Below are 22,980 nucleotides of genomic sequence, written 5' to 3'. Positions count from 1 at the left end.
TAAGCAAACAGAGCCCTAAGATTTTCTTATATTTAAAAAGTAGTAGTGCTGCTCTAGCCTCACATGGCATGTTTTAGTACAAAACTAGTGAGGTGGAGCTAGACTTTGGTCAGCATGGATTTGAGGGAGGTTACTCTAAACCTCTGAAGCCACTGCCTGAGCCCTGGAGAAAGACATTAGCCATGGTGAGCCAGACTACGTACTCCAGCTGTTTGCCTGGCACCTAGCTCTCTATGGGGCCCAGCTCAGGCCCAATTGGCTGACACAGACCTCTGCGGTCAGGCCCCTCAAGATGGCTGTTCTCTTGCTCTCTGTACATCCCCAGCCCGACCTGCGCCTGCTTCACACACACTCTACTCACATGACTGACCTTCCTGCATGCTTGCCCCAGGCCCCAGTTAGTGATTGTTCTTATGAAAAGGGCGGTGAGGGGCACGCCCCACTGCTAGTTTCCCTGGTAACCAATGAGCAAACCTGACATAAGTTCCCCCTATAACTGGCTGTCTCCCGTTCCCCCTGTGAGTGAAGACTGCTGCCATGTCCTGCCCACCGTCCACCACCCAGGTGGGGTGTCGCTTCAGAACCTTGCTTCAGATATATAAACTTCCCCATCGTTAAACCATTGATGTCTCCGTAGCTGCCTCCAGGGTCTTTCTTCTGTCTTGAAGCGGGGTGAGCACAGGGCTGTAGGCCTGCAGGGTGCAGCCCAACAAGACCTGAAGACAGTCTAGTCAGAGATCAGCAGAGGTCCCTTTAACCGGCAAGCCAGGGGGCCCGACTATGTGTTGGAGGTGTGGGCAGATCGGCCCCTGATGGCCCTTCCTGGGCAGGTGCCAGCGCACTGTTCTCCAGGACCCAGGCTGCTGAGACCACAGGCTCCTGGACACACTGCTGTTTGGCCCTGTGGCCCTGGACTGGGCCTGACTCTGCCTGTGGACCCCCAGGCCATCCCACCCTCAACTATAAAAGAGCCTCTCCACTCTTGCCTTGCTCCTCAGAGGACCGACTCACACTGTTCAGCCCCCCAGTCATGCTCTCTGTATGTGCACCTGTGCCCACAGTCACTTTTACTACCAGTGAAGCAGCCTCAGAGCAGCAGAGCCTTTCAGATCATCCTTAATGTTATTAAAGCAATTTAAATAAAGCTGATTTTTCAGCCTATTGAGGATTATCAAATACCAAACTTTTAAAATTACCTCTGTAATTTTCTTTTAAAATTACCCTTATAAAAGCAGGTGACAGTAAAATGAAATATGTGTGTTGCGCTTGGTATTTTTCTTCTCACTAAGCCAACAAACCTGTTGGCTTTGAGATAACAGGGAAGGATTGTCCTGGACCCGAGGCTGTGTCTTTCTAGCTTGCCGCCAGCTCCTGGATTTAAATTGCTTTGTCTGATTGATAGAGAGATCATTCCCTTTTCTTGGATCCAATGGGGATAGGAGAGCCTGAGGGTCATGAATGAGCTTGGGCGAAACTCTGTTGAAAAATTTTTATGAAAGTAATTTCTCTCAAGTGTTGATACTGAAAATGTGTTGTTTCAGATGTGTCCTTGTTGTGACTGGGCCCTTGAACTGTAATTCTTGTCATCGCTGGGTTATTTCCTGTTTCTAGGAAATAGTTTTTCTTGCCCACCCGCCCCAGGTCCCCCCCCACCATCCCCTCAACACACACACAGGTTTACCTTTTCTCTTGTTGGTAGTATCAGTTGCTAGCATTTTGAACATGAGTATTTGGTGGAAGACTTAACTATAGGAGTTTTTCAAATTAAAGAAACAAGCAAGGGACTTCCCTGGTGGTCCAGTGGCTAAGACTCTGCACTCCCAATGCAGGGGGCCCAGGTTCGAGCCCTGGTCAGGGGACTAGGTCCCACATGCCGCAACTAAAGATCCCACATGCTGCTACGAAGATCCTGCGTGCCACAACTAAGACCCGGCACAGCCAAATAAATAAATAAATAAATAAATAAGTATTTTTAAAAAGAAAAGAAAAAAAAAGAAACAAGCAAGCAACATAATGTTGATTGTCTATGGCAGACTACTTGTGTGAGTATATCAGATTGGGTTGTGTACCATCACCTGTAAACATAAACGTAGGGCTTTAGATTTGGAAAGGACTCTTGGTGCCTCATTTAACAGATGAAGATTCTGAGACCCGTAGAGGTCTTGGCTTGTTCAAGGTCCCACAGAGTCAGCTGGAAAAGGAGCAAGTATCAGAAGCCCTATTTCCTGGTCCCAAGGCTGCTCTTTCCTCTCTCGCATGATGCCTCTCTTGTACTGGTGGTCTCCCCCGGCTCTCCAATACCCACCCTCCATCCTGGACAGGGAGAATAGACCCATGTGTCAGGACACACCATGCCTGTGCTCATCTTCATGCCTTTGTCCCTTCTTTCTAATCACACCCATTTAGCCACAACCTACCCCTCAGTTTAAAAGAGCGAGCGGGTGTCCTACCGTCCACCCTGCTCTCACCCTCCTCAGAATGCCTGAAGGTCACTCCTCAAGTGCGTTTTAGCTCCTTTGATGGGGTTTCTTTCCAGATTGTGTTCATTTCCCTCTTGTAGGACCTGTCATGATGCCTTGTTCCCAATAAATGGGCCGTAAGTGAATAGGGGGAGATGTAATGCACTGGGTGTCACAGGGTGTGCTTGGCTTCTTTTGTTTTTCTGCCCAGCTTTTCAGGTGTCTGTTTTCTCTCCAGCAACTAAGCTCCTGAAGGGCAGAAAGCATAGCCTCCACGTCTCTCGCCCTAGCTCTTAGCAGAGTTCTCAGTTGGTGGTGGGTTGCAGCATTGAGACTTCATTTTCCTGCCCTTCGATTCTTGGATTCGGTTTAAAATACAAGTTTTCTTTATCTTGAAGCCTCAGAAATTGGCCATGTCTTCATGGCTGCCTAAATACTCTTTCCTTAGGGTACCTACCATTTGGGGAATAAAGAAGCCGACAGATCACAGCAGTTAGTTTGCAGATTTCCCTTACCACCCTTGGATACTTTGCTCCATATATGCAGTGGCAAGATATATGAGAATTGGTGGGAGACGCAAAAGAATTGTTAGGATTGCTGTGAAAATTGCAATGAAAGCAGTAACCCTCCAGAATTCGCTTTTTATAGCTGGAAAACCACTGGTGAAATTTTTATTCCAAGATCCTCAAAATCGCCAGGATGCTGCATTTTATCCTGTTGGACTTCTGAAGTAATACTGGTAGCAACTGTTGTGCAGGTCTTTCAAGCCTTGCAATATAGAATTCCTGATAGAAATGAGCCAGTTAAGAGGGAGGAAACGATGAGTTAGATGTTGTGAAGGAAAACAGATTGTATGGGGTTTATAACACTTGTTTGTAGTTTGCTCATAAAAGAGAATGCCTAACTGGAATTTATCTGATGAAAAGTAAACCATTAAACCTGCTCAAGTAAAAACAGTGGCCATCTGCCAAGTAAAAGCATAATCACCATTTAGAAGTGAGCTTCATCTGCATTCCTGTCCACACACGACAGCGTGTCCCGTGGAGAAACCGCTTTCTGACTTCTGGTTTTCTCTCTGTTTTCACAGAGCCTGAGCCCTTGTGAAGCCGGCGATGACAAGTCTGAATGGTCGCCATGCCGAACAAACCATTGACATGCCAAAACCGTCAGCCCCCAGAGTACACGTGCAGAGGTCCGTGTCCCGAGACACTATCGCCATCCACTTCTTGGCATCCGGGGAGGAGGAGGAGGAAGAGGAGGAGGAGTTCAGGGAGTACCTGGAGGAGGGGCTGGACGACCAAAGCATTGTAACGGGGCTCGAAGCCAAGGAAGACCTCTATCTTGAGCCCCGTGGTGGCCATGACCCCTCTGGCCCTGGCGCCCAGCTCATCCTGGCAGATGGACTGTCCGTGTCCCCTGCCATCTTGCCCGTCTCTGAGAACACTGCAAAGCTGCTGGAGCCCCCTCCTGCGGCAGCACAAGTATTAAGCACGGTGCCATTGGCTCTGTCCCCGGGCTCGTCTTCGTCGGGGCCCTTAGCTAGCTCTCCCAGCGTGTCGTCCCTTTCTGAGCAGAAAACCAGTTCTTCCTCCCCGCTGTCCTCACCTTCCAGGTCTCCCATCCTCCCATCCAGTGCCTCGTCCTCCACCCTTTCCAGCGCAAAGCCCTTCATGAGCCTCGTGAAGTCCCTGTCGACCGAGGTGGAGCCAAAAGAATCCCCCCACCCCCCACGGCACCGGCACTTGATGAAGACGTTAGTCAAGTCTCTGTCTACCGACACCTCCAGGCAGGAGTCAGATAACGTGTCGTACAAGCCACCCGACTCCAAGCTGAATTTGCACCTGTTCAAGCAGTTCACGCAGCCACGAAACACAGGTGGAGATTCCAAAACTGCACCCTCTTCCCCTCTGACGTCGCCTTCCGATACACGCTCCTTTTTTAAAGTGCCCGAAATGGAGGCGAAAATCGAAGACACTAAGCGACGCCTTTCCGAAGTCATATATGACCCTTTTCAGCTTTTTAGTAAAATTATAGGGGAAGAAAGTGGCAGCCATAGGCCCAAAGCCTTATCTTCAAGTGCTTCAGAGCTCTCCAATCTGTCCAGCCTGAACGGTCACTTGGAAAGCAATAACAACTACAGCATCAAGGAGGAGGAGTGTGACTCCGAGGGAGAGGGCTTGGGGAGCGACCCCGGCGTCCCCGGGAGTGACCATCCCCAGTCCTCCGAGGACCCCGCGAGAGAGGCACAACCGAAGAGTTCTCAGGGGAGCAGTCTGAAGGAGGTAGGCCTGAAGACCAGCTCTCTGGTTCTTGAGAGATGCTCTCTGTCTGCCTTGGTGAGCAAAGAAGATGAAGAGTTTTGCGAACTGTACACTGAGGACTTTGATTTGGAAGCGGAAGGAGACAGTAAAGTTGAGAGGCTCTCAGAAGTCCCTCTCAAGCCAGAGGTGCTGGCGGACGATGGCACGGCTCTGGACAGTGACCACGAGGTGGACTCGGCCATGCAGCACCCCGAATTGCCCGTGAAGATGCTGGGCTTCTTTGTCATGTGTGTCTATGCGTACCTCATCCTCCCCCTCCCCCAGTACGTGAGTGGACTCTTTCTGGGCATTGGCCTTGGATTCATGACTGCAGTTTGTGTGATTTGGTTTTTTACACCACCAAGTGCTCCTAAATATCACAGATTACATAAAAATCTACAACACTGGAACCCGAGGTCTCTGGATATCAAAGAACCTGAGATACTGAAGGTAAGCCTCTCCGCAGTAGCCGGCTGGCATCCAGCCTCATTTTAGATCTGACTTTATTCTTTTAGTTCATTGTCACAGGTTTTTGCCCAAGCAGTGTTTTTAAGACTTTGGGATCTGTTCATTCTCCAGGCACCCAAGAGACTTGTTTGGTAAACCTCATTCTAGTTCAGGTTTTGCCAGTTCACCATGTGGTTTTTCAAGGCTCTCCATGGCTCTGGAGAGTAGCTTTTCCGTCCAGTTTCCATTCCGGTCTCTCTCTGTAAATTTGCCAGGGATTTGCTACTTGCTCAGGATTCGTTATAGCTGAGTCTGTTAGGATTAAATATTCTTGAGACCTCGGAGCAGGGTTAAATACTCCTGGAATGCAAGAGAAGGGACGGAGGAAGAGAAGGCAGACTAACGTCAGGGGTGGGCCACTGCTGGCACTACTCTTTGCTCTGTGCACAGTGGGGTCTGGGCTCGAGAAAGAGGCATCACCTTCCCGTGCACGTCAGATCTCAGGATTCGGGCCTCCTGAGGGGTGCCCGAGGCAAACCACTAGGGTGCAGAAAGAAACTACTAGAACTTCCATTTTGTTTATTTCTGCATATTTAAAAAGTTCCTGGTTGTTGTGTGTTTCACAGTATATACCATATAGAAGTACAGCTGTAGCTTGTATAGGTCATAAGTCATAGGCACATACACACTTCTTTGTATATATATTTTTTAATTTTGGTAAAATACACCTAACAGAATTTACCATCTTAACCATGTTTAAGTGTACAGTTCAGTGGTACTATATTTAATATTCATTCACATTGTTGTACAGCCATCACTACCATCCAGCTTGTAAAACTGAAACTCTAAACCCATTAAACAATAACTCCCTATTTTCCGCTCTGCCTAGCTCCTGGTAACCACCGTTTTATTTTCTGTTTTTTTTTTTTATTTTGAATACTCTAAGTATGTCATATTAGTGGAATCACACAGTATTTGTCTTTTTGTGACTGTCTTGTTTCACTTGGAATAATGTCCACAAGGTTCTTACCTGTTGTAGCATATTGCAGAATTTTGTTCCCTTTTAAAGGCTGAATGATATTCCATTGTATGTCTATACTTACTACATTTTGCTTGTCCATTCATCTGTTGGTGGACACTGGGTTGTTTCCGCATTTTTGCTATTGTGAGTAATGCTGCTATGAACGTGGGTGTATAAACAGGTTTTCAAGACTTTGCTTTCAGTTCTTTGGGGTATGTACCCAGAAGTGAAATTGATGGATCATATGGTAATTTAATTTTGATATTTTGAGGAACTGCCATACTATTTTCCACCGTGGATGTACCACTTTACATTCCCACCAACAGTGTACGAGGATTCCAGTTTCTCCACATCCTTGCCAACACTTGTTATTTTCTGTTTTTTTGATAATTTTTTTATAATTCAAAGCTTGTTTGGCTTCTCTGTTAATAGGTTTGTCCTCCTCTCTGTCTAAATGAGTGCTCAAAAAATGGCACCATGATCTCTATTTATTACAACACAAAAACGAAAACAAAAACCCCACAACAAAACAAGGGGAAGAACTCTCAGGGTCCAAAATACTGTTTGTCTTGTTTTGTTTTTTAATTTCATAACCTTTTTTCCTCATTTAAAAAAAAAGCACTATCAATGTTTAAAAAAACCACAGAAAACCCAAAGGAAATAGATATTCTTTATCACACTAGTGGGAAGGAATTATAGTTAATATATAATATATACATATATGTACATATATATTTGGTATATGTCCTTGTTTTTTCCTACATTTCTGCATGTATGAGTACATATATCACACACATTCACACTCATGCACTCTTTTTGTTTTGATTTAATGGGATCATATACAGGCGTATCTCAGAGATATTGCAGGTTTGGTTCCAGAGCACCACAATAAAGCAAAATATTGCAGTAAGGGAGTCACACGAATTTTTGGTTTCCCAGTGCATATAAAAGTTATGTTTACACTATACTGTCCTCTGTTAAGTGTGCAATAGCATTCTGTCTAAAAAAACAGTATATATATCTTAATTTAAAAATACTTCATTGCTACACAATATTATAAATAAACTATACTTCAATAAAATAAATTTTTTAAAAAAGTTATTGTTAAAAAATGTTAACCATCACCTGACAATGCCGGGTTGCCACAGACCTTCAATTTGCAAGAAATACAACATCAATGAAGCTTAGTAAAGCGAAACACAATAAAATGAGGTATGCCTGTGTTTTGCAGTTCAATTTTTTTTTTTCCCTTTCACATGGCAATATGTTATGAGACTGTTTCTTTTTTAAGAGAAGCTGGTGCTGAATCTTGAGGCTATGGCACACTTAAGCTTAGCATTAATATAAGAAGTGGAGCAAAAGTGACTCATTATGCATGGTTGCTAAACTTTTTTGATAGGGTGGTGCCGTGACTACCTGAATTACATGCCCTCTAAGGAAGTTAGCGCTAACTTTAGCAAAGAAAAATGGTACTTACATTAACTCCAGTGCCTAATGACTGACTGCAGTATTCAGTTTAAACTAGTTTGAGCTCTTAATTGTCTTGGGAAGATTTTACTTTTAATCCAGTCAATCTTTAATGCTGAGTCCAGTTTACTAAGTAATCTACTGATTAATCAGGAACTTACTACCTACACAGAGGATGACAAAGTTATAGCACAGTGTGGTTGTTTTGATCTGATCATTGAAACAGTAAAGGCAGCACTACGATGCTGAGCACCAACAGAGGGCTGAGCGTTGGGTATATTATCTCATTTAATCCTCATCACAGCCCTTTTCAGTTAAGTTGTGTGCTCATGAGGACATGAAGTCACAGAGAGGGAAGTTACTTGCCCAAGGTCACGTAGCTAGTGAATAGGGGAGCCATGCAGGACTGACTCTTTTTCCTTCCTTTCTTTCTTTCTTTCTTTTTCTTTCTTTCTTTCTTTTCTTTAAGGAAGGTGTTTCGCCCTTGATGCCTGGGATAAATGTTTTTTTGTTTGTTTCTTTTTTTAATAAATTTATTTATCTTTGGCTGGTTTGGGTCTTCGTTGCTGCACGTGGGCTTTTCCCTAGTCGCGGCGAGTGGGGGGCTGCTCTTCATTGTGGTACGTAGGCTTCTCATTGCGGTGGCTTCTCTTGTTGTGGAGCATGGGGTCTAGGCGCATGGGCTTCAGTAGTTGTGGCATGCGGGCTCAGTAGTTGTGGCTCATGGGCTCTAGAGCGCAGGTTCAGTAGTTGTGGCGCACGGGCTTAGTTGCTCCACGGCATTTGGGATCTTCCCGGACCAGGGCTCGAACCCATGTCTCCTGCATTGGCAGGCGGATTCTTAACCACTGCACCATCAGGGAAGTCCCGGGCCTTGGTTTCTGTATAAAACGGTTATGTGAACCTGTTTCTGGGGGGAGTTGAAAGAGTCACTTTTTGAATATGGCTTGATTCCAGGGATTCGTCAGCTGGTTTGAGTTATTTTCTGTGCATCTGATGCTATTTAGTTGGTTTTTTATAAGGGTTATGATGCAATTCTCGAGGGCAGGTATGGAAAAAAATTTTAAACATTCACTGATATAGGAGGCTGTAAAACCTCACTCTGTGATAAAACTCTCTAGTACAGAGGCCTAGCCTCTTGATCCTGCATACTTCCTGCCCTAAGTAGACTACATCTGGAAGCCCATAAACCAGTCAGGTGGGGAGCTTGGTGCTCGGGACTGTTTTAGGAGACCATGTGGTTTTAAACCTCTGAACCATATAAGTTCTCATCGATGGGCCCAGGCAGTCCTTGCAGCCTGGACTGAGAGTCTGGTTCCTTTATTGGCTTCATAAACAATTCAAGAAGCGTTGCAGGTTTTTTTTTTTTTTTTTTTTTTTTGATGTGCCTTCACATGACAAGGAAAGGGGGGAGAAAAGTAAAGCTTTTCTGTACTTTATCCAGGTGATTTTATTATTCCATCCATACTGCAGACATTTGTGTTTACAAATGACACTGCAGCAGTGATGAGTGTGTGGGCTGGTGAGCCAAAAAGACTACTTTGCAGCCAAGTAGTAACTCTTCTCAAAGACTGCTGTGGGGGTGGTTAGGCCTCATGGTATCCTACCACTTCCCCACTAACCCCACCAATCAGCAGCTCTACTGTCTGGAATAGAAGCTGTCAAAGCCTCTGTGAGGCCAAAGAGCTGTCACAAAGTCCACAGAATAACTCTCAGAACCTTCTCCAAAACCTGCTTGTTCTTAATGATGGGAATTCATAGCTAATACGAAGCAGCAATTAGGAGAAAGATGTTGCCACCTGCATTCATAATGTGACATGTGAATGCATGAAAGCCGGGGGAAGACCAGAATGTTAGGAGAAGCTAATGGGACTTACAGCATGGGGGTCTGGGTAAGTTAGCTCCTGGCAGGGCCTTGTGTGTGCCACTGAGTCCAAGGGCGGCATTGTGAGCAACACCCCTAGGTGGTAACCTTCCGGGAGTTTTACTTTGGGTGACTAGCTAGATACCCTGAACTAGGGACCCTGGGAAAGAATGGGAGAATGAGGCATTTAGAGTCAGCATATTGCACTTGGGATGTTTGCCTTGCTGAGTGTTCTTAAGCAAGTTGGATGCTCTTTCTTTTCCAAGAATGTACTTGTCACATGACCAGGAGTATACAGTCAGTCTCCATATCCTCAGGTTCCCTGTCCCCGTACTCAACCAGCTGCAGATGAAAAATATTTGGAAAAAAATTCCAGAAAGTTTCAAAAAGCAAAACTTGAATTTGCTGCATGCTGGCAACTATTTGCATAGCGTTTACATTGTATTTACAACCATTTACATAGCATTTACACTGTCTTAGGTGTTATAAGTAATCTAGACATGATTTAAAGTATATGGGGTGGGGGCACTTCGCTGGTCCAGTGGGTAGACTGCATGCTGTCAATGCAGGGGGCCCAGGTTTGCTCCCTAGTTGGGGAACTAGATCCCGCATGCATGCTGCAACTAAGCCCGCATGCTGCAACGAAGATCCCGCATGCCGCAGCTAAGGCCCAGTGCAGCCAAAATAAATAAATAAATAAATAAATATTTAAAAAATAATAAAGTATATGGGGGAAGGGTGTGCATAGGTTATATGCAAATACTACACCATTTTATATGAGGGACTTGAGCATCTGTGGATTTTGGTATCTGGGGGGGTCTTGGAACCAGACCCCCTTGGATGCTGAGGCACGATTGTATTTAATTCAGTGCCGTTCCTGCACACTAAGTTTCCACATGTCTATAATGAGAAGCTTCCTGAAGATTTCAAAAGGTTCTTGGGTTTATGTTTGAGTGTATGACATGTAATTTTGAGTTATATTCATGAGTAAATTCTTTATCTCAGACTTATAAACCACCTGCAGAACACAGCAGTAGGGTGTTGGTTTCAGGAGTGATGATGTGTCTCTTTTTGAAAGATATGGCCTAGAAGGTTGACTAATATTACATTTACACCATTGCAAAACTAACAAATTAATTTTGGAGAACCTTTTTTCCTTAGGTCATGTCATATTTAGATATTTAATAAGAAGGATAGGTTTTTTATAATAATTGCATTCCCTAAATACAGGCTGTGGTTTTGACATATAAAAGAATACTTTTTAGGGAGAACATTATCAATTTTGAGAAGAAATTCTAACTTGTAAATTTAGTCTCAGTTTCATGCAATTCTTTCTTTTCAGAAATCAGAGTGAGCAAACTTTAAGGCAAAAACAGCCTCATTACATATAGCCAAAAGAGACTCACTGCATACAGCCAAAAAAGGTTGCTCTTTTTTGGCCTCTTATAATCCTTAATACAATGAGTACAAGAAATAAAAAAAAGTATTTCTTTCCACGTTGTACTTAACTGAAAATATCCTGCCCCTCTAATGGGTCACTTAAGTTTCTGTGTTTGGCATTTATAATCATGGCTATTTCCCAGTGCCCCTTGTTGCTTAGGGGAGTTTGTTGGGTGAGGTGTTTCAGTGCAGACACTCTCACTTGCAGGCAGGTACCCCATGTTTTGAGTTGGTTGGAGAAGCAACTGTGGGGAAAATGCTTCCTGAATTACACAGGAACAATGGTAAGGATGTCAGGCGGCCCCAGCATGATTTTTTTTCATCTTTAATTTTTTAATGTTTTATTGTAGGGGATTGCAAGTATACACAAAAGTAGAGAGAAAAGTATAATGAATCCCCATGTATCCAATACCCAGCTTCAACAATTATCAACATTTTGCCAGTTTTCCTCTTAACCTATTAACTTATGGCATGGCTGAACCATAATTCTGGTCCACCTATAGGTAACTGCAGTTTGTAGCATCATTTCCTTGGGAAAATGCATCGTGAATTGCAGCTAGCTATTGGAGGACCATCCTTTCTGGTTTTGTTCCAGGTGTCATCTATGGAGTGAAGAGAGAGGCTGTGAGCATTGTGGGTCTGAGATTTCTCAAATCATGTTTTTTTTGAAAAGTAAGGTATTAATCATGAAAAAATATCAATGCTATATACCTTTTCGCTTCTAAATTTTATATGTAACGTATAAAGAAGATACAAAATCCATCGAAGATTGTTCTTATTGTGCAATAATTAGCCTTTAGTTTGCCATCCCCCCAAAGACAAGGAGATTGTAAGCAAGATGGCCCCAGGGCATGAGCATGTTGTTGTGCTGATGCCCCAGCGGCTCTTGTGAACTCTCTGATTCATTCTGTTTCTCCTTTCAGTGATCTCCAAAATGGGTTGCTGAAGGCAAGATCCAAGAAGAAAATATTAAAGTTTTTTTTTTTTTTTTTTTTTTTTTTTTTTGTGGTACGCGGGCCTCTCACTGTTGTGGCCTCTCCCGTTGCGGAGCACAGGCTCCGGATGCGCAGGCTCAGCAGCCATGGCTCACGGGCCCAGCCGCTCCGCGGCATATGGGATCCTCCCAGACCGGGGCACGAACCCGTATCCCCTGCATCGGCAGGCGGACTCTCAACCACTGCGCCACCAGGGAGGCCCTAAAGTTTTTTTTTTGTGTATATTTTTACTCTTTTTATCTATAAGAACGTAAATAAGCCTTGCTAATATTTAACATACAGATGACCATATGTTGACCTTTGGTCAAAATCCGTGGAAATTATCGAGAAGACTGTTTGAAATACGGATTTACATCCATTATCATTAACAGTGAGCCTCACCCTAAGTATATATATTGAGCCTTGATGTGTCAGCTGAAGATAGTACAAAGCTGTCAGAAAGCCATACCTAAAAGTTAGTGAAAAGGCTAATTATTTCATTTTTTGCTCTTTATTTCTATTTTTTAATTATTATAAAAGCTGTATTATATTAGAACATGTATATAATTTATAAGTAAATGTCTACATTCTGAGTATATACTCAAAAAAATTTAACTGACAGTATATGTGATCTAAAGCTGATCTAATTTATTTGCTTGCTGATCTATTTTATAATTTCAACACTTGTTAATGTGATTTAATGTTTATCATGTATTCACATAACTCAGACCTTGATTATTTTATTGGTTCATCTGATATGATGTTGTTTTTCTGTCTAATTTGCATGCTTGTTATCTCCTACCTCTACCACTGTCTGCCAAGTCACATACCTGAATTTACAAGGTGCTTCCCTGAAGGACAGGAAAAACTAGGATAAAGGCCATTTTCCCAGGCAGAGACTGTGGCTTAAGCCCTGACTCCAGTGTGTCTGGTGACACTACTGTGAAGGTGACCTTGAAGCAGGCAGTTGGAGGATGTGGATAGTATTGATGCTGGCACTTCCCTCCTTTAATGGACTTTTTTTTTTTTTTTTAAAGATACTGTCTTCAAGCAGCATTTATTCTGAATGTTGACTATTTGCTTGAGGCTATCATTCATAGTGTAAGTTCTGTCTGTAGGTCTGTCTTTCATGGGTAAAGTCAAATTAGCATCTAAAGTTCTGTAAAGTTTAGTAGACTGTTCCTGCCGTATTCTCTAAGTCCATGATCTGTGGTATTATGTTTTGACTGATGACTCTGGTTCTAAACCATTAACACATCAAAAAGGGTCTGAGCCTGGCAAAGAGAAAGCCCTGCTTATGTTTTAGTTTGGGGGACAGAAGAAAAATAATCACACTTTTGTGTGATTTTTCAGAGATGTTTTTCAGCAGCAAGGGACCTTGGGTCCTGGCTCTGTTCTTATGTTTAGGATTTGCTCCTTCCCTGATAGAGTAGATGAAGGAATGATGCAGGGGATCTGAGTGGCAGGGGCCTTGAGGCCAGCACAACCACGTGACAGGAGGGTGTCAGCCCAGGCACCCCACGCACTGAAGATAGAGAAATCCCCATTGCGTCCTCAGGCCAGAGGGATGGCGCGTTTCTCTGGTCAGCTCAGCATCAAGGTGACGAAGAGAGCATTGGCCTTGACCTCCTGATTGGCACTGTAACTGAAAGTGAGCACAATAATAGTTCTTCCAGACTTTATTATTTTGCAAAAGGTTAATTGTAGCTTTTAATCTTTCCAAGTATTAAACGAGTCCCTTTATAGATTGTGGTTTGTACTTTCAGCCAGACATGGCTTCTAAATCCAGCGGAGAATTGAAGAGAAACCCCTGACCTTTTACAACTGGGATCACAGGACCAGTCTGTGGGCCAGACAGCTGCAGCCCAGCTGACTGAGGTCATTGTCCCCCAGCGGCGGGCACTGTCTCTGTTTTGACAGTTCCAGCGTCAGAAAGAAACAAGGCTTGTCTGAGACGCTCTAGTGTGGGTTGAGAGCATCTCTGAGTTCTTTAGTTGAGTTGTTGAAATGGAATGAGTTGCTAACTGTATCTGTACCTCTTTAGACCCACCCACATAACAAAACAAAGTTGGAAAAAGATCTTACTTGGTAAGGAATTCAGGGTGAAGACTTTTAGAATAGCTGCGCAGTGGACAGTTGGTCACTATTTGGGGAACACGATGAAGGCCTTGGGTTGCTGCACTGCTCACAAGATTGGATATTTGGCTGCTTAGGTGTGGAAATTCCATGTGCAGCTTAACGCAGGGAGTAGGTCAAGCCCCAGGTAAAATTTAGCTGATTGGTAGTATCCAAAGGCAGTCAGGGGACTTCCCTAATGGTCCAGTGGTTAAGACTCCATGCTTCTGCTGCAGGGGCTGCAGGTTGGATCCCTGGTCGGGGGACTATGATCCCACATGCCGCATGGCGCAGCCACACACACACACACACACACACACACACACACGTCAGGGTTTGCACTGGGTAATTGCTTCCTGCACACACACACACACACACACACACACACACACACACACACCAGTCAGGGTTTGCACTGGGTAATTGCTTCCTGCAAGGGCAACCTGGATTTGAGTCAGTAGGGGTGCATTAGGGGGCAGAACAGGGAACTCGGAGAGCAGTGGTGCCTGGCCACCTGTTGTCCTGAGCCTCCCAGTGGCCAGTCTGCATCCTGGATGCCTGACAATGTGGGTTAAGCAGCAGCTCTTACGTTTCTCTCCGGGTTTCCTATCAAAGCTTGTAATGTTCCAGAAAGAACCCTACGTGGGAGTCAGGACACCTGGGCTCTAGTCACAACACTGCCCTCTCCTCTATAGATAAGAAGTGGCTAATTCAGTTTCTGTCCTGAAAAGCTTTAACAATTTTTACTCTTCATTGTCTTTCTGAGGTTACTTCTTTTCTTGTTCTGTGCTCCTTTTTTAAAAAAAATTTTATTTATTTTTGGCTGCGTCGGGGCTTTCTCTAGCTGCGGCGAGCGGGGGCTACTCTTCGTTGCGGTACGCGGGCTTCTCATTGTGGTGGCTTCTCTTTGTTGCAGAGCACGGGCTCTAGGTGTGTGGGCTTCAGTAGTTGCGGTGCGCGGGCTCAGTAGTTGTAGCATGCGGGCGCAGTAGTTGTGGCTCGGGGGCTCTAGAGCACAGTCTCAGTCATTGTGCCTCTCAGTCATTGTGGCTCACGAGCTCTAGAGCGCAGGCCAGTAGTTGTGGCGCATGGGCTTAGTTGCTCCGCGGCATGTGGGATCTTCCGGGACCAGGGCTCGAACCCGTGTCCCCTGCGTTGGCAGGCAGATTCTTAACCACTGCACCACCAGGGCAGTCCCTGTTCTTTGCTCTTTGGTGCAATAATAATTTGGTTTTTCTCTTCGGGAACAGGGACCAAGTCTTCTATTTCAAATAAGCCCTACAGCTCCCTGCGCTTAGTAGGATCTCAGCTCATTCCTTTGCTTCTCTCCACCTGTGCAGCCACAGCTATACCTACAAGCTGTGATAAGCACACCGGTCTGTCCTACTTACTTGTGCTTTACAGACTTTATTTAATCCTCACAGCCACCCTCTGAATTAGGCTACATTTGTGTATTCAGTTGACAAACATTTGTTACAACTGTGATTGTCTTGTGGAGTTTGTAGTTAAGTAAACCAGGCAGTTAATGAATACAGTGGTAGGAGGAAGGTAATAGAGAACTGAGCCTAGGTAATCAGGGAATCTTCCGAGGAGAAGCGTCATCTTTGCCATGACCTGAGGGTTGACCAGGAGTTAGCCAGACTAAAGGCGGGGCTGTGCTGTGGAAGTGAGGTAGGAGCCTGGACCTCGCAGTCAGGCAGGCTTGGTTTAAGTCCCAGATTTGCCGCTTCACAGACCACTTTTTTTTTTTTTTTAACCCCTGTCTAAGCAAATCTCTTAACCTCGCTCACTGCTTTCCTCACCTGCAAATTCTTAGGGAATTGGCAGAAGTAAAGGAGATAATGCATGTGAGAGCCAGGATCATAATGTGAGCTTAAATGCCAGCTCTTATAACGAATATTAATATCAGTATTTTAAAAATCATCTGCATGAGATTTGTTCCTTTTCTATACTCAGACTGTACCTCAATAAGGTACTGTTAGCGTGGAGAAAGTCATTCTGGCTTGAGCAGAGTGGGAGGTGGGGACCAGGGAGGCATGAAGCTGGGAAGTAAGGTGTGCAGGACCCTTTTACAGGGGAGAAAACCAAGGGTCTGAGGCTAAGCATCATCCAACTAGGCGGTGAGTGGTCAATCCAGGATTGGAACCCAATTGTGTCAGACTCTTTGCAGCTCTGCTAATGGATGTGGGTTAGCTTCAGTGCCTGTGTTTGGACCAGCAGCCTTTCATGTAATCAAGTAAGATCAAGGATCCAGACTCACTGAAGCTAACAAATGATTGTTCACAATAGATGTGCAGTTCAGATCCTGATTTGTGAGTTGTATTTATTTGGTTTTGGCAGCTGTGGACTTTAGCCTCTGATAGATTTTTAACACGGAGAAAATGGTACCGCAGGAAGGAGAAAATGGTACCGCAGGAAGGAGGAAATGTGAAGATAAAAGGGAAGGAGAACCCACAGGTGCCTTTGTGTTTGGAGCTCAGCCACAGGTGATTGTGAAAGGATGGGGGTTGGGAGGAGGAGGGTCAAGCCAGCTCCAGTCCCAACTGGAAGAAGGGAGTTTGCCGCCCCTCGGGCTTTCCCAAGGAAAAGCAGCTCCTGGGTTCTCTTCCTAGGCCTACCCCTGCCTCTCACCACTGTCTCCTCTAGTGAGGCAGGCAGGGTCCTGTGGTTCTGAGCTGTGGAGGACTTGAAACTCTTCTCCATATTCCTGGGAATCAGGCTGTTCTAGTGTTCTCGCAGCTTGGCCCGTGGTAGAGGGTGACCTGTCCCTGTCAGAACCGTCACCAAAGAAGGACAGCCACATCTCATCTCAGAACTTGTGGCCACACGTGCGGACACAGGCTGTGGCCCAGTGAGAACTCTGTAGAGGGCTCAGGTGGTAGCTCAGGCTGCTGGGTCAAGAGCCTGGCTTTGTGGCTAAAAAACCAGTCCCTGAAGCACTTGGAAACAGTTGCTCTTGTTAACCAGATGTAAGAATTTGATGAGGAACAAAAACTGAGCAGCTGTTTGTTAGACTAGTGCAGAGTGATGGCTCTTCACCTGAGCAGGCCTGTAAACGGATGAGCTGATGCAGGGCTTGTGTCCCAACATGCGTGCCTGTGTCTTGTCTTTTTTCTACTAAAAATCAAAGGAATAAGCTAAAAGTGTTATGTAAGTTTGTTCACAAGTTGAGTATCTTTTAATGGTCTTATAGAACTATAAGAGTTTTAAAAACTTCAGCCTTTTACATAGATTACTTTTGTTCTTATTCCTGAGTTTTTAATATTTGATGTTAGCTTTTTAAAGGGGTTTTGAATTTCTAAAATAGAATGTTTCACCTGGAGACAGGTGTAGATTATCTTCTCATTCAATTAGATAAAGCACCTACTAACACTGCATAAACCTGCGTGTATGGAAGTGTCAGTAAGAGGAAAGAGGAGGGTTTGGGCCGTTCTGGTTGAGCCCAGTGTCTAGGTCTGAAAAGCTGGAATCCAAGAATTGGGCATGGGCTGTCTAGTAGAGTAGACACCAGCCACATTTGGCCATTGAGCAGTGAAGTGTAGCTAGTTTGAACTGAGATGTGCTCTAAGTGTAAAATACATAATGGATTTTGAAGACAGTACAAAACAAAGAATGTAAAATCTTATTAATAATTTTTAATATTTATTACATGTTGAAATGATAATTTGGATATATTGGGTTAAATAAAATCCATTGTTAAAATTAATTTCACATGCTTTTTTCTTTCTTAGTGTGGCTACTAGACAATTTAAAACTACATATTTTCATGATGCACATTTATGGCTCATGTTGTATTTCCATTGGATAGTGAGTGCTTCCCTGAATAATTCTGCATTTTCTGACTTAGGAAAGAAAAAATGAAAGCAATTGGATAGAAACAATCTTTTATTCCTAAATTTCTCTTAATTCATAAATCAAATAATCTGTCCAGTCTCAGAAGCTTCGAAAAGGGGAAATTCTCTGAAAATTACTCTGTTTCTCAGAGGCTGTCTTATTATTTAAGAGTAACTTCATAGTATAATGCTTGTCTTTTTTTCCCTTCAGCCTTTCTAGTCTGGTGGTGACTAGATGATAACTGTAATGCTGGGAATTTTGTCGAAAATTCCAGAACCATGTTAGTTCTATTACCTTTTTTATATGTCTACTATAATCTCACATAGCTGGGAACTAATGAAAAATATTTTATATGAAGATATTATTGCAGAAATGTTTGTCATATCAAATTATGATTATCATAGTTCAAAAGTCATTAAATAAAGGGTGAGCATCTCAGCTAAGATGTTGTGATGGACCCACAAATGTATCACACATATTCTGTATCCTCAAGTAGCCTCTACTCTAACCAGGAGGTATACATTCAGAGTGAAATGACTCAAAAGAGCAATCCCAGGTGGGGACCATATGGCCAAATGGCTTATAAAGGACACTGATAGCAAGTTGCTATTTTAATTTCATAGTTGTTCCTTGACTGTTAGAACTTCCTAAGCACCAGTCCCTCCTTCCCTCCCTCCGTGGATTCTTCTTGGTTTTAGTAGCACTGCATGTAAACTCAACCTGGCCTTGAGCATGGCTCCGAAGCAGCCTAGAAAAATCAGATCTGCTTTAAGTTCTCTATTAATCTAGTTGCCTTTAGAACTTTAAGCCTAGTAAACCTGTTATATGTAAGAAAGTATTTTCTGCAACCAAATTGGATAAAAAGAGAACTGTGGATTATATGTCAGGAGATCTTTAGCGAAAAATCTTTGTGTTTAAAAAGACAAATAAATACATTTATAGAAAACTCTACCCAACAACAGCAGAATGCATATTTTTTTTAGTGTATGTGGAACATTCCCCAGATAGATGATATTCTGGGCCATAAAACAAACCTTAACAAGTTGAAAAGAACTGAAATTATACAAAGCAAGTTCTCTGACTATAATGGAAGTAAACTAGAAAACAATAACCAAAAGATGTCTGGAAAATTCGCAAATATTTGGAAATTAAACACACTTCTGATTAGCCATGGGTCCAAAGATAGTCACAAGGGAAAGTAGAAAATATTTTCAATTGAATAAAATTGAAAATACAGCAAATCAAAAATTGTAGCTGATGCAGTGCTTAGAGAGAAATTTATAGCAATAAATGATTATATTAGAAAAGAAATGTTACCAATATCAGGACTGAAAGAGAGGACATCACTACAGACTCTACAGACATTAAAAGAATAATAGGGAAATATTACAAACAACATTATGCCCAGAAGCTGGATAACTTAGATGAAACAAATTTCCTTATAAGATAAACTATCAAAGCCCACTCAAGAAGAAATAGATAACCTGAATAGTCCAATAGTAACTAAAGAAATTGAATTCATAGTTTAAAACCTTTCTACGAAGAAAACTCTGGACCCACATGGCTTCCATGGCAAATTTACCAAACCTTTAAGGAAGAAATATTAATTCTACACAAACTCCTCCAGAAAATAGAAGGAACACTTCCCAACTCATTTTATGAGGCTAGATAATAATACCAAAAGATATTGCAAAAAGACTATAGACCAACTCCTCTCATGCACTTGGACAAATGAACAAAGCACTAGCAAACCAAATTCAGCAATGTATAAAAAGGATAATAATAGTGTTGTGCTGGTAAACTGGCTCTCCGGTTGGTGGGGGAAGCCCTCTTTGTACTGATTTCCATGGTGTAAATCTCCCACCATGGCCAGTTGCAAGTTACCAACATAAGGTCACTGAATGTGGAGTTGGGAAAAGATGTGTAGAATCAGCTCTCATGAGCTGGTACAGTCCAGCTTCAGCACATCATGACCCATGCATAATCTTCCCAAGAATGCGAACTGTTCAACATTCAAAAATCAATGAATGTACTTCACCATAATAACAGACTAAAGAAAAAGACAAAAAACTGTGAACCAAAAATCGTGCTTAGTTCTATACTTAGCAAAATAAGCCCACCCAAGCTGATGCTCCGACAGTTCAGTCCACTTCAGGCCTCACTGCGCTCTGTATCACTTGTCCCCCTTTTTTGCTTCATTGCTTTGATCATTGCTGTTTCTTTACAAACACCTAGATTACACTCTCTTCCCATGGCCACTGCTTACTCATCCAACATTTTTTAATAGATGCAATGACTCATTGGGAGGAGGGTGAAATATTCCTAGCTCATGCAAAAGATCTACTGAGGTGTATAAATCCATATAATTGGCTCAAATTTCACACACACACACACACACACACACACACATACCCCCAATGATAAAGAAGCATGTTTGTCCATTTTTATTTCCAATAACACACTCAGGATATTCTTTGTGAGGACTTTTTTTTAATAGTTACTCTAGTGGGGTCATAGGATGGTGAAATGAAGACCAGTTCTTCTCTACTGTTTTGGGAGTACCCTTGGGTCAAGAATGTTGTTGTTGTTGTTTTTAAACATCTTTATTGGAGTATAATTGCTTTACAATGTTGTGTTAGTTTCTGCTATATAACAAAGTGTATCAGCTATATGTATACATATTCCCTCCCTCTTGCGTCTCCCTCCCACCCTCCCTATCCTACCCCTCTAGGTGGTCGCAGAGCACCGAGCTGATCTCCCTGTGCTATGCAGCTGCTTCCCACTAGCTATCTGTTTTACATTTGATAGTATATATAAGTCCATGCTACTCTCTCACTTGGTCCCAGCTTTGCCCTTCCCCCTCCCAGTGTCCTCAAGTCCATCCTCTACGTCTGCATCTTTATTCCTGTCCTGCCCCTAGGTTCATTAGAACCTTTTTTTTTTTTTTTTTTAGATTCCATATATATGTGTTAGCATACAGTATTTGTTTTTCTCTTTCTGTCTTACTTCACTCTGTATGACAGACTCTAGGTCCATCCACCACACTACAAATAACTCAATTTCGTTTCTTTTTATGGTTGAGTAATATTCCATTGTATATATGTGTCACATCTTTATCCATTCATCTGTCGATGGACACTTAGGTTGCTTCCATGTACTGGCTATTGTTAATAGTGCTGCAGTGAACATTGTGGTACATGTCTCTTTTTGAGTTATGGTTTTCTCAGGTATGCCCAGTAGTGGGATTGCTGGGTCATATGGTAGTTCTATTTTTAGTTTTTTAAGGAACCTCCATGCTCAACATCAGTAATCATTAGAGAAACGCAAATCAAAACTACAATGAGGTATTACCTCACACCGGTCAGAATGGCCATCATCAAAAAATCTACAAACAATGAATGCTGGACAGGGTGTGGAGAAAATGCCGTTGTTTTTTAAATCTTTGTATCAACTCCTGACACACTGCTTGGCACATAGAGAGATTCACTGCATGTTTGGATGAATGGATGAATGAATAAAAGAGAATTTTGAGCATCCCTCACTTGCCGAGGCTCTCAATTCAAGATTTTAGTGTGAGACTCAAATGCTCACCGTGGAAATGGCTATTCCTTGAAAAGAATGACAATCCCAACTCTACTGTAGTGATCTTCAGCATTTCTCTGCTCATTTCAAAGACATAAAGTGAGGGGAGTGGGAACACAGTTATTAAAATTCCCTAGAGAACTTCTTTTAAAGAGATCTGGGCCACCCATATCATCTGAAAAAGTACTGTGGGGCTGGCAGAGTGTTAAATGATGAATACTGATTACAGCTATGAGACTAGCTTTAGCACTGTTTTGTTGTGTGTAAGGGTTTTGTGTGTTGTTCATACCTTCAACATGTTTGCTCTCTGTACTCATACGTTGACTTTTAAACTTATATTAATGGGTGGGGGGGAACCTGGAACACGACTTTATTCGTTTAAGTTACTACATATCTTTGAATTTTGACATACCATTGATCACATCTGTGATTTATTTAATGCCTAAGTCTCGATCATCTGCTTTACTATGTGATTTCACTGAGATAGAAATGGGGAGTGGTATGGTAACATGAGGTAATATGGTCTGTGAAATTTCAAAGATTATTTGCAGGTGGGTTGTGTCTGCTTAATTAAGAAGGCCAGACTGGGTGGGATTACTTGTCCCCAGAGGAGGTCAGGCTGAGACACTTCTTCTATTTACCTGAACTAAACTTTTGAGTTTTCTGATTTGCTTGTCAGCTTTAAAGAAAAGAAAGAAAAGAACCTTTAATTATTTAGGAAAATGGACATTGTCATTCTCCCCCTAAATCCAGGTTTTTAGTTAACAAAAACATACCAAATCACTCCTCAGCACCAATTATCCTTCAAGCTAAGCGACTTGTCTCAGCAACCTCTTGTCATCAGTAAGTTAACTTGCATCGTAGTCAAGTTTGGTTTCAGTGCCCTGAATACCAGAGTGGTCATCATTTTCATATTGAATCAGATGTCTGTTTATTCTGATTTTACTAAAGGAAGTTTTTCTCCATCAGGGATGGATGAATGAGATTTACAACTATGATCCAGAAACTTACCATGCGACTTTGACACATTCAGTCTTTGTTCGACTTGAGGGTGGGACCTTAAGGCTTTCAAAGCCCAATAAAAATATATCCAGGAGGGCAAGCTACAATGAGACAAAGCCAGAGGTGACCTACATCAGCCAGAAAATCTACGACCTGTCCGACAGCAAGGTGAGCCCAACTAATTTGGAAGTTTAGATGAATGAAAAGCATTTGGAATCTTGGACGTTTTACTGTAATTTTTCCCCTTAAAAGGTTGTGTGTTTAAAGTATTAATGTAATTTAGAGCAGTGCCTCTCAAACATTAATGTGCATATGAATCACCTGAGCATCTTTCAAAGTACAGAATCTGATTCAGCAACTATGAGTAGGGCCTGAGAGTGTGCATTTTTATGAGCTCCCAAGTGATATCCATGCTGCTGGTCCACAGACCACACTTTGAGAAGCAAAGGCATCATACACTCTTCTGACTTTGAGA

At 42.9% G+C, this 22,980-nt stretch overlaps 1 protein-coding gene across 1 annotated transcript in view; it reads left to right on the top strand.

Annotated features, from left to right (window-relative positions):
• Positions 1-3,571: 3,571 nt before the first annotated feature.
• Positions 3,572-22,980, top strand: part of TEX2 (testis expressed 2) — a gene marked incomplete at both ends in the record, with an annotated part of 60,004 nt that continues 40,595 nt past the window's right edge. Inside the window, 2 exons of the mRNA XM_079726231.1 lie at positions 3,572-5,209; positions 22,473-22,673. Coding sequence (XP_079582357.1) covers positions 3,572-5,209; positions 22,473-22,673 — 1,839 coding nt within the window. The remainder of the gene's footprint in view (positions 5,210-22,472; positions 22,674-22,980) is intronic.

The sequence above is a fragment of the Hyperoodon ampullatus genome (genome assembly GCF_949752795.1).
Source record: "Hyperoodon ampullatus genome assembly, chromosome: 19".
Classification (NCBI taxonomy): domain Eukaryota; kingdom Metazoa; phylum Chordata; class Mammalia; order Artiodactyla; family Ziphiidae; genus Hyperoodon; species Hyperoodon ampullatus.
Note: the sequence above shows the minus strand (reverse complement) of the source record. Positions and strands in the feature narration are given on the sequence as shown.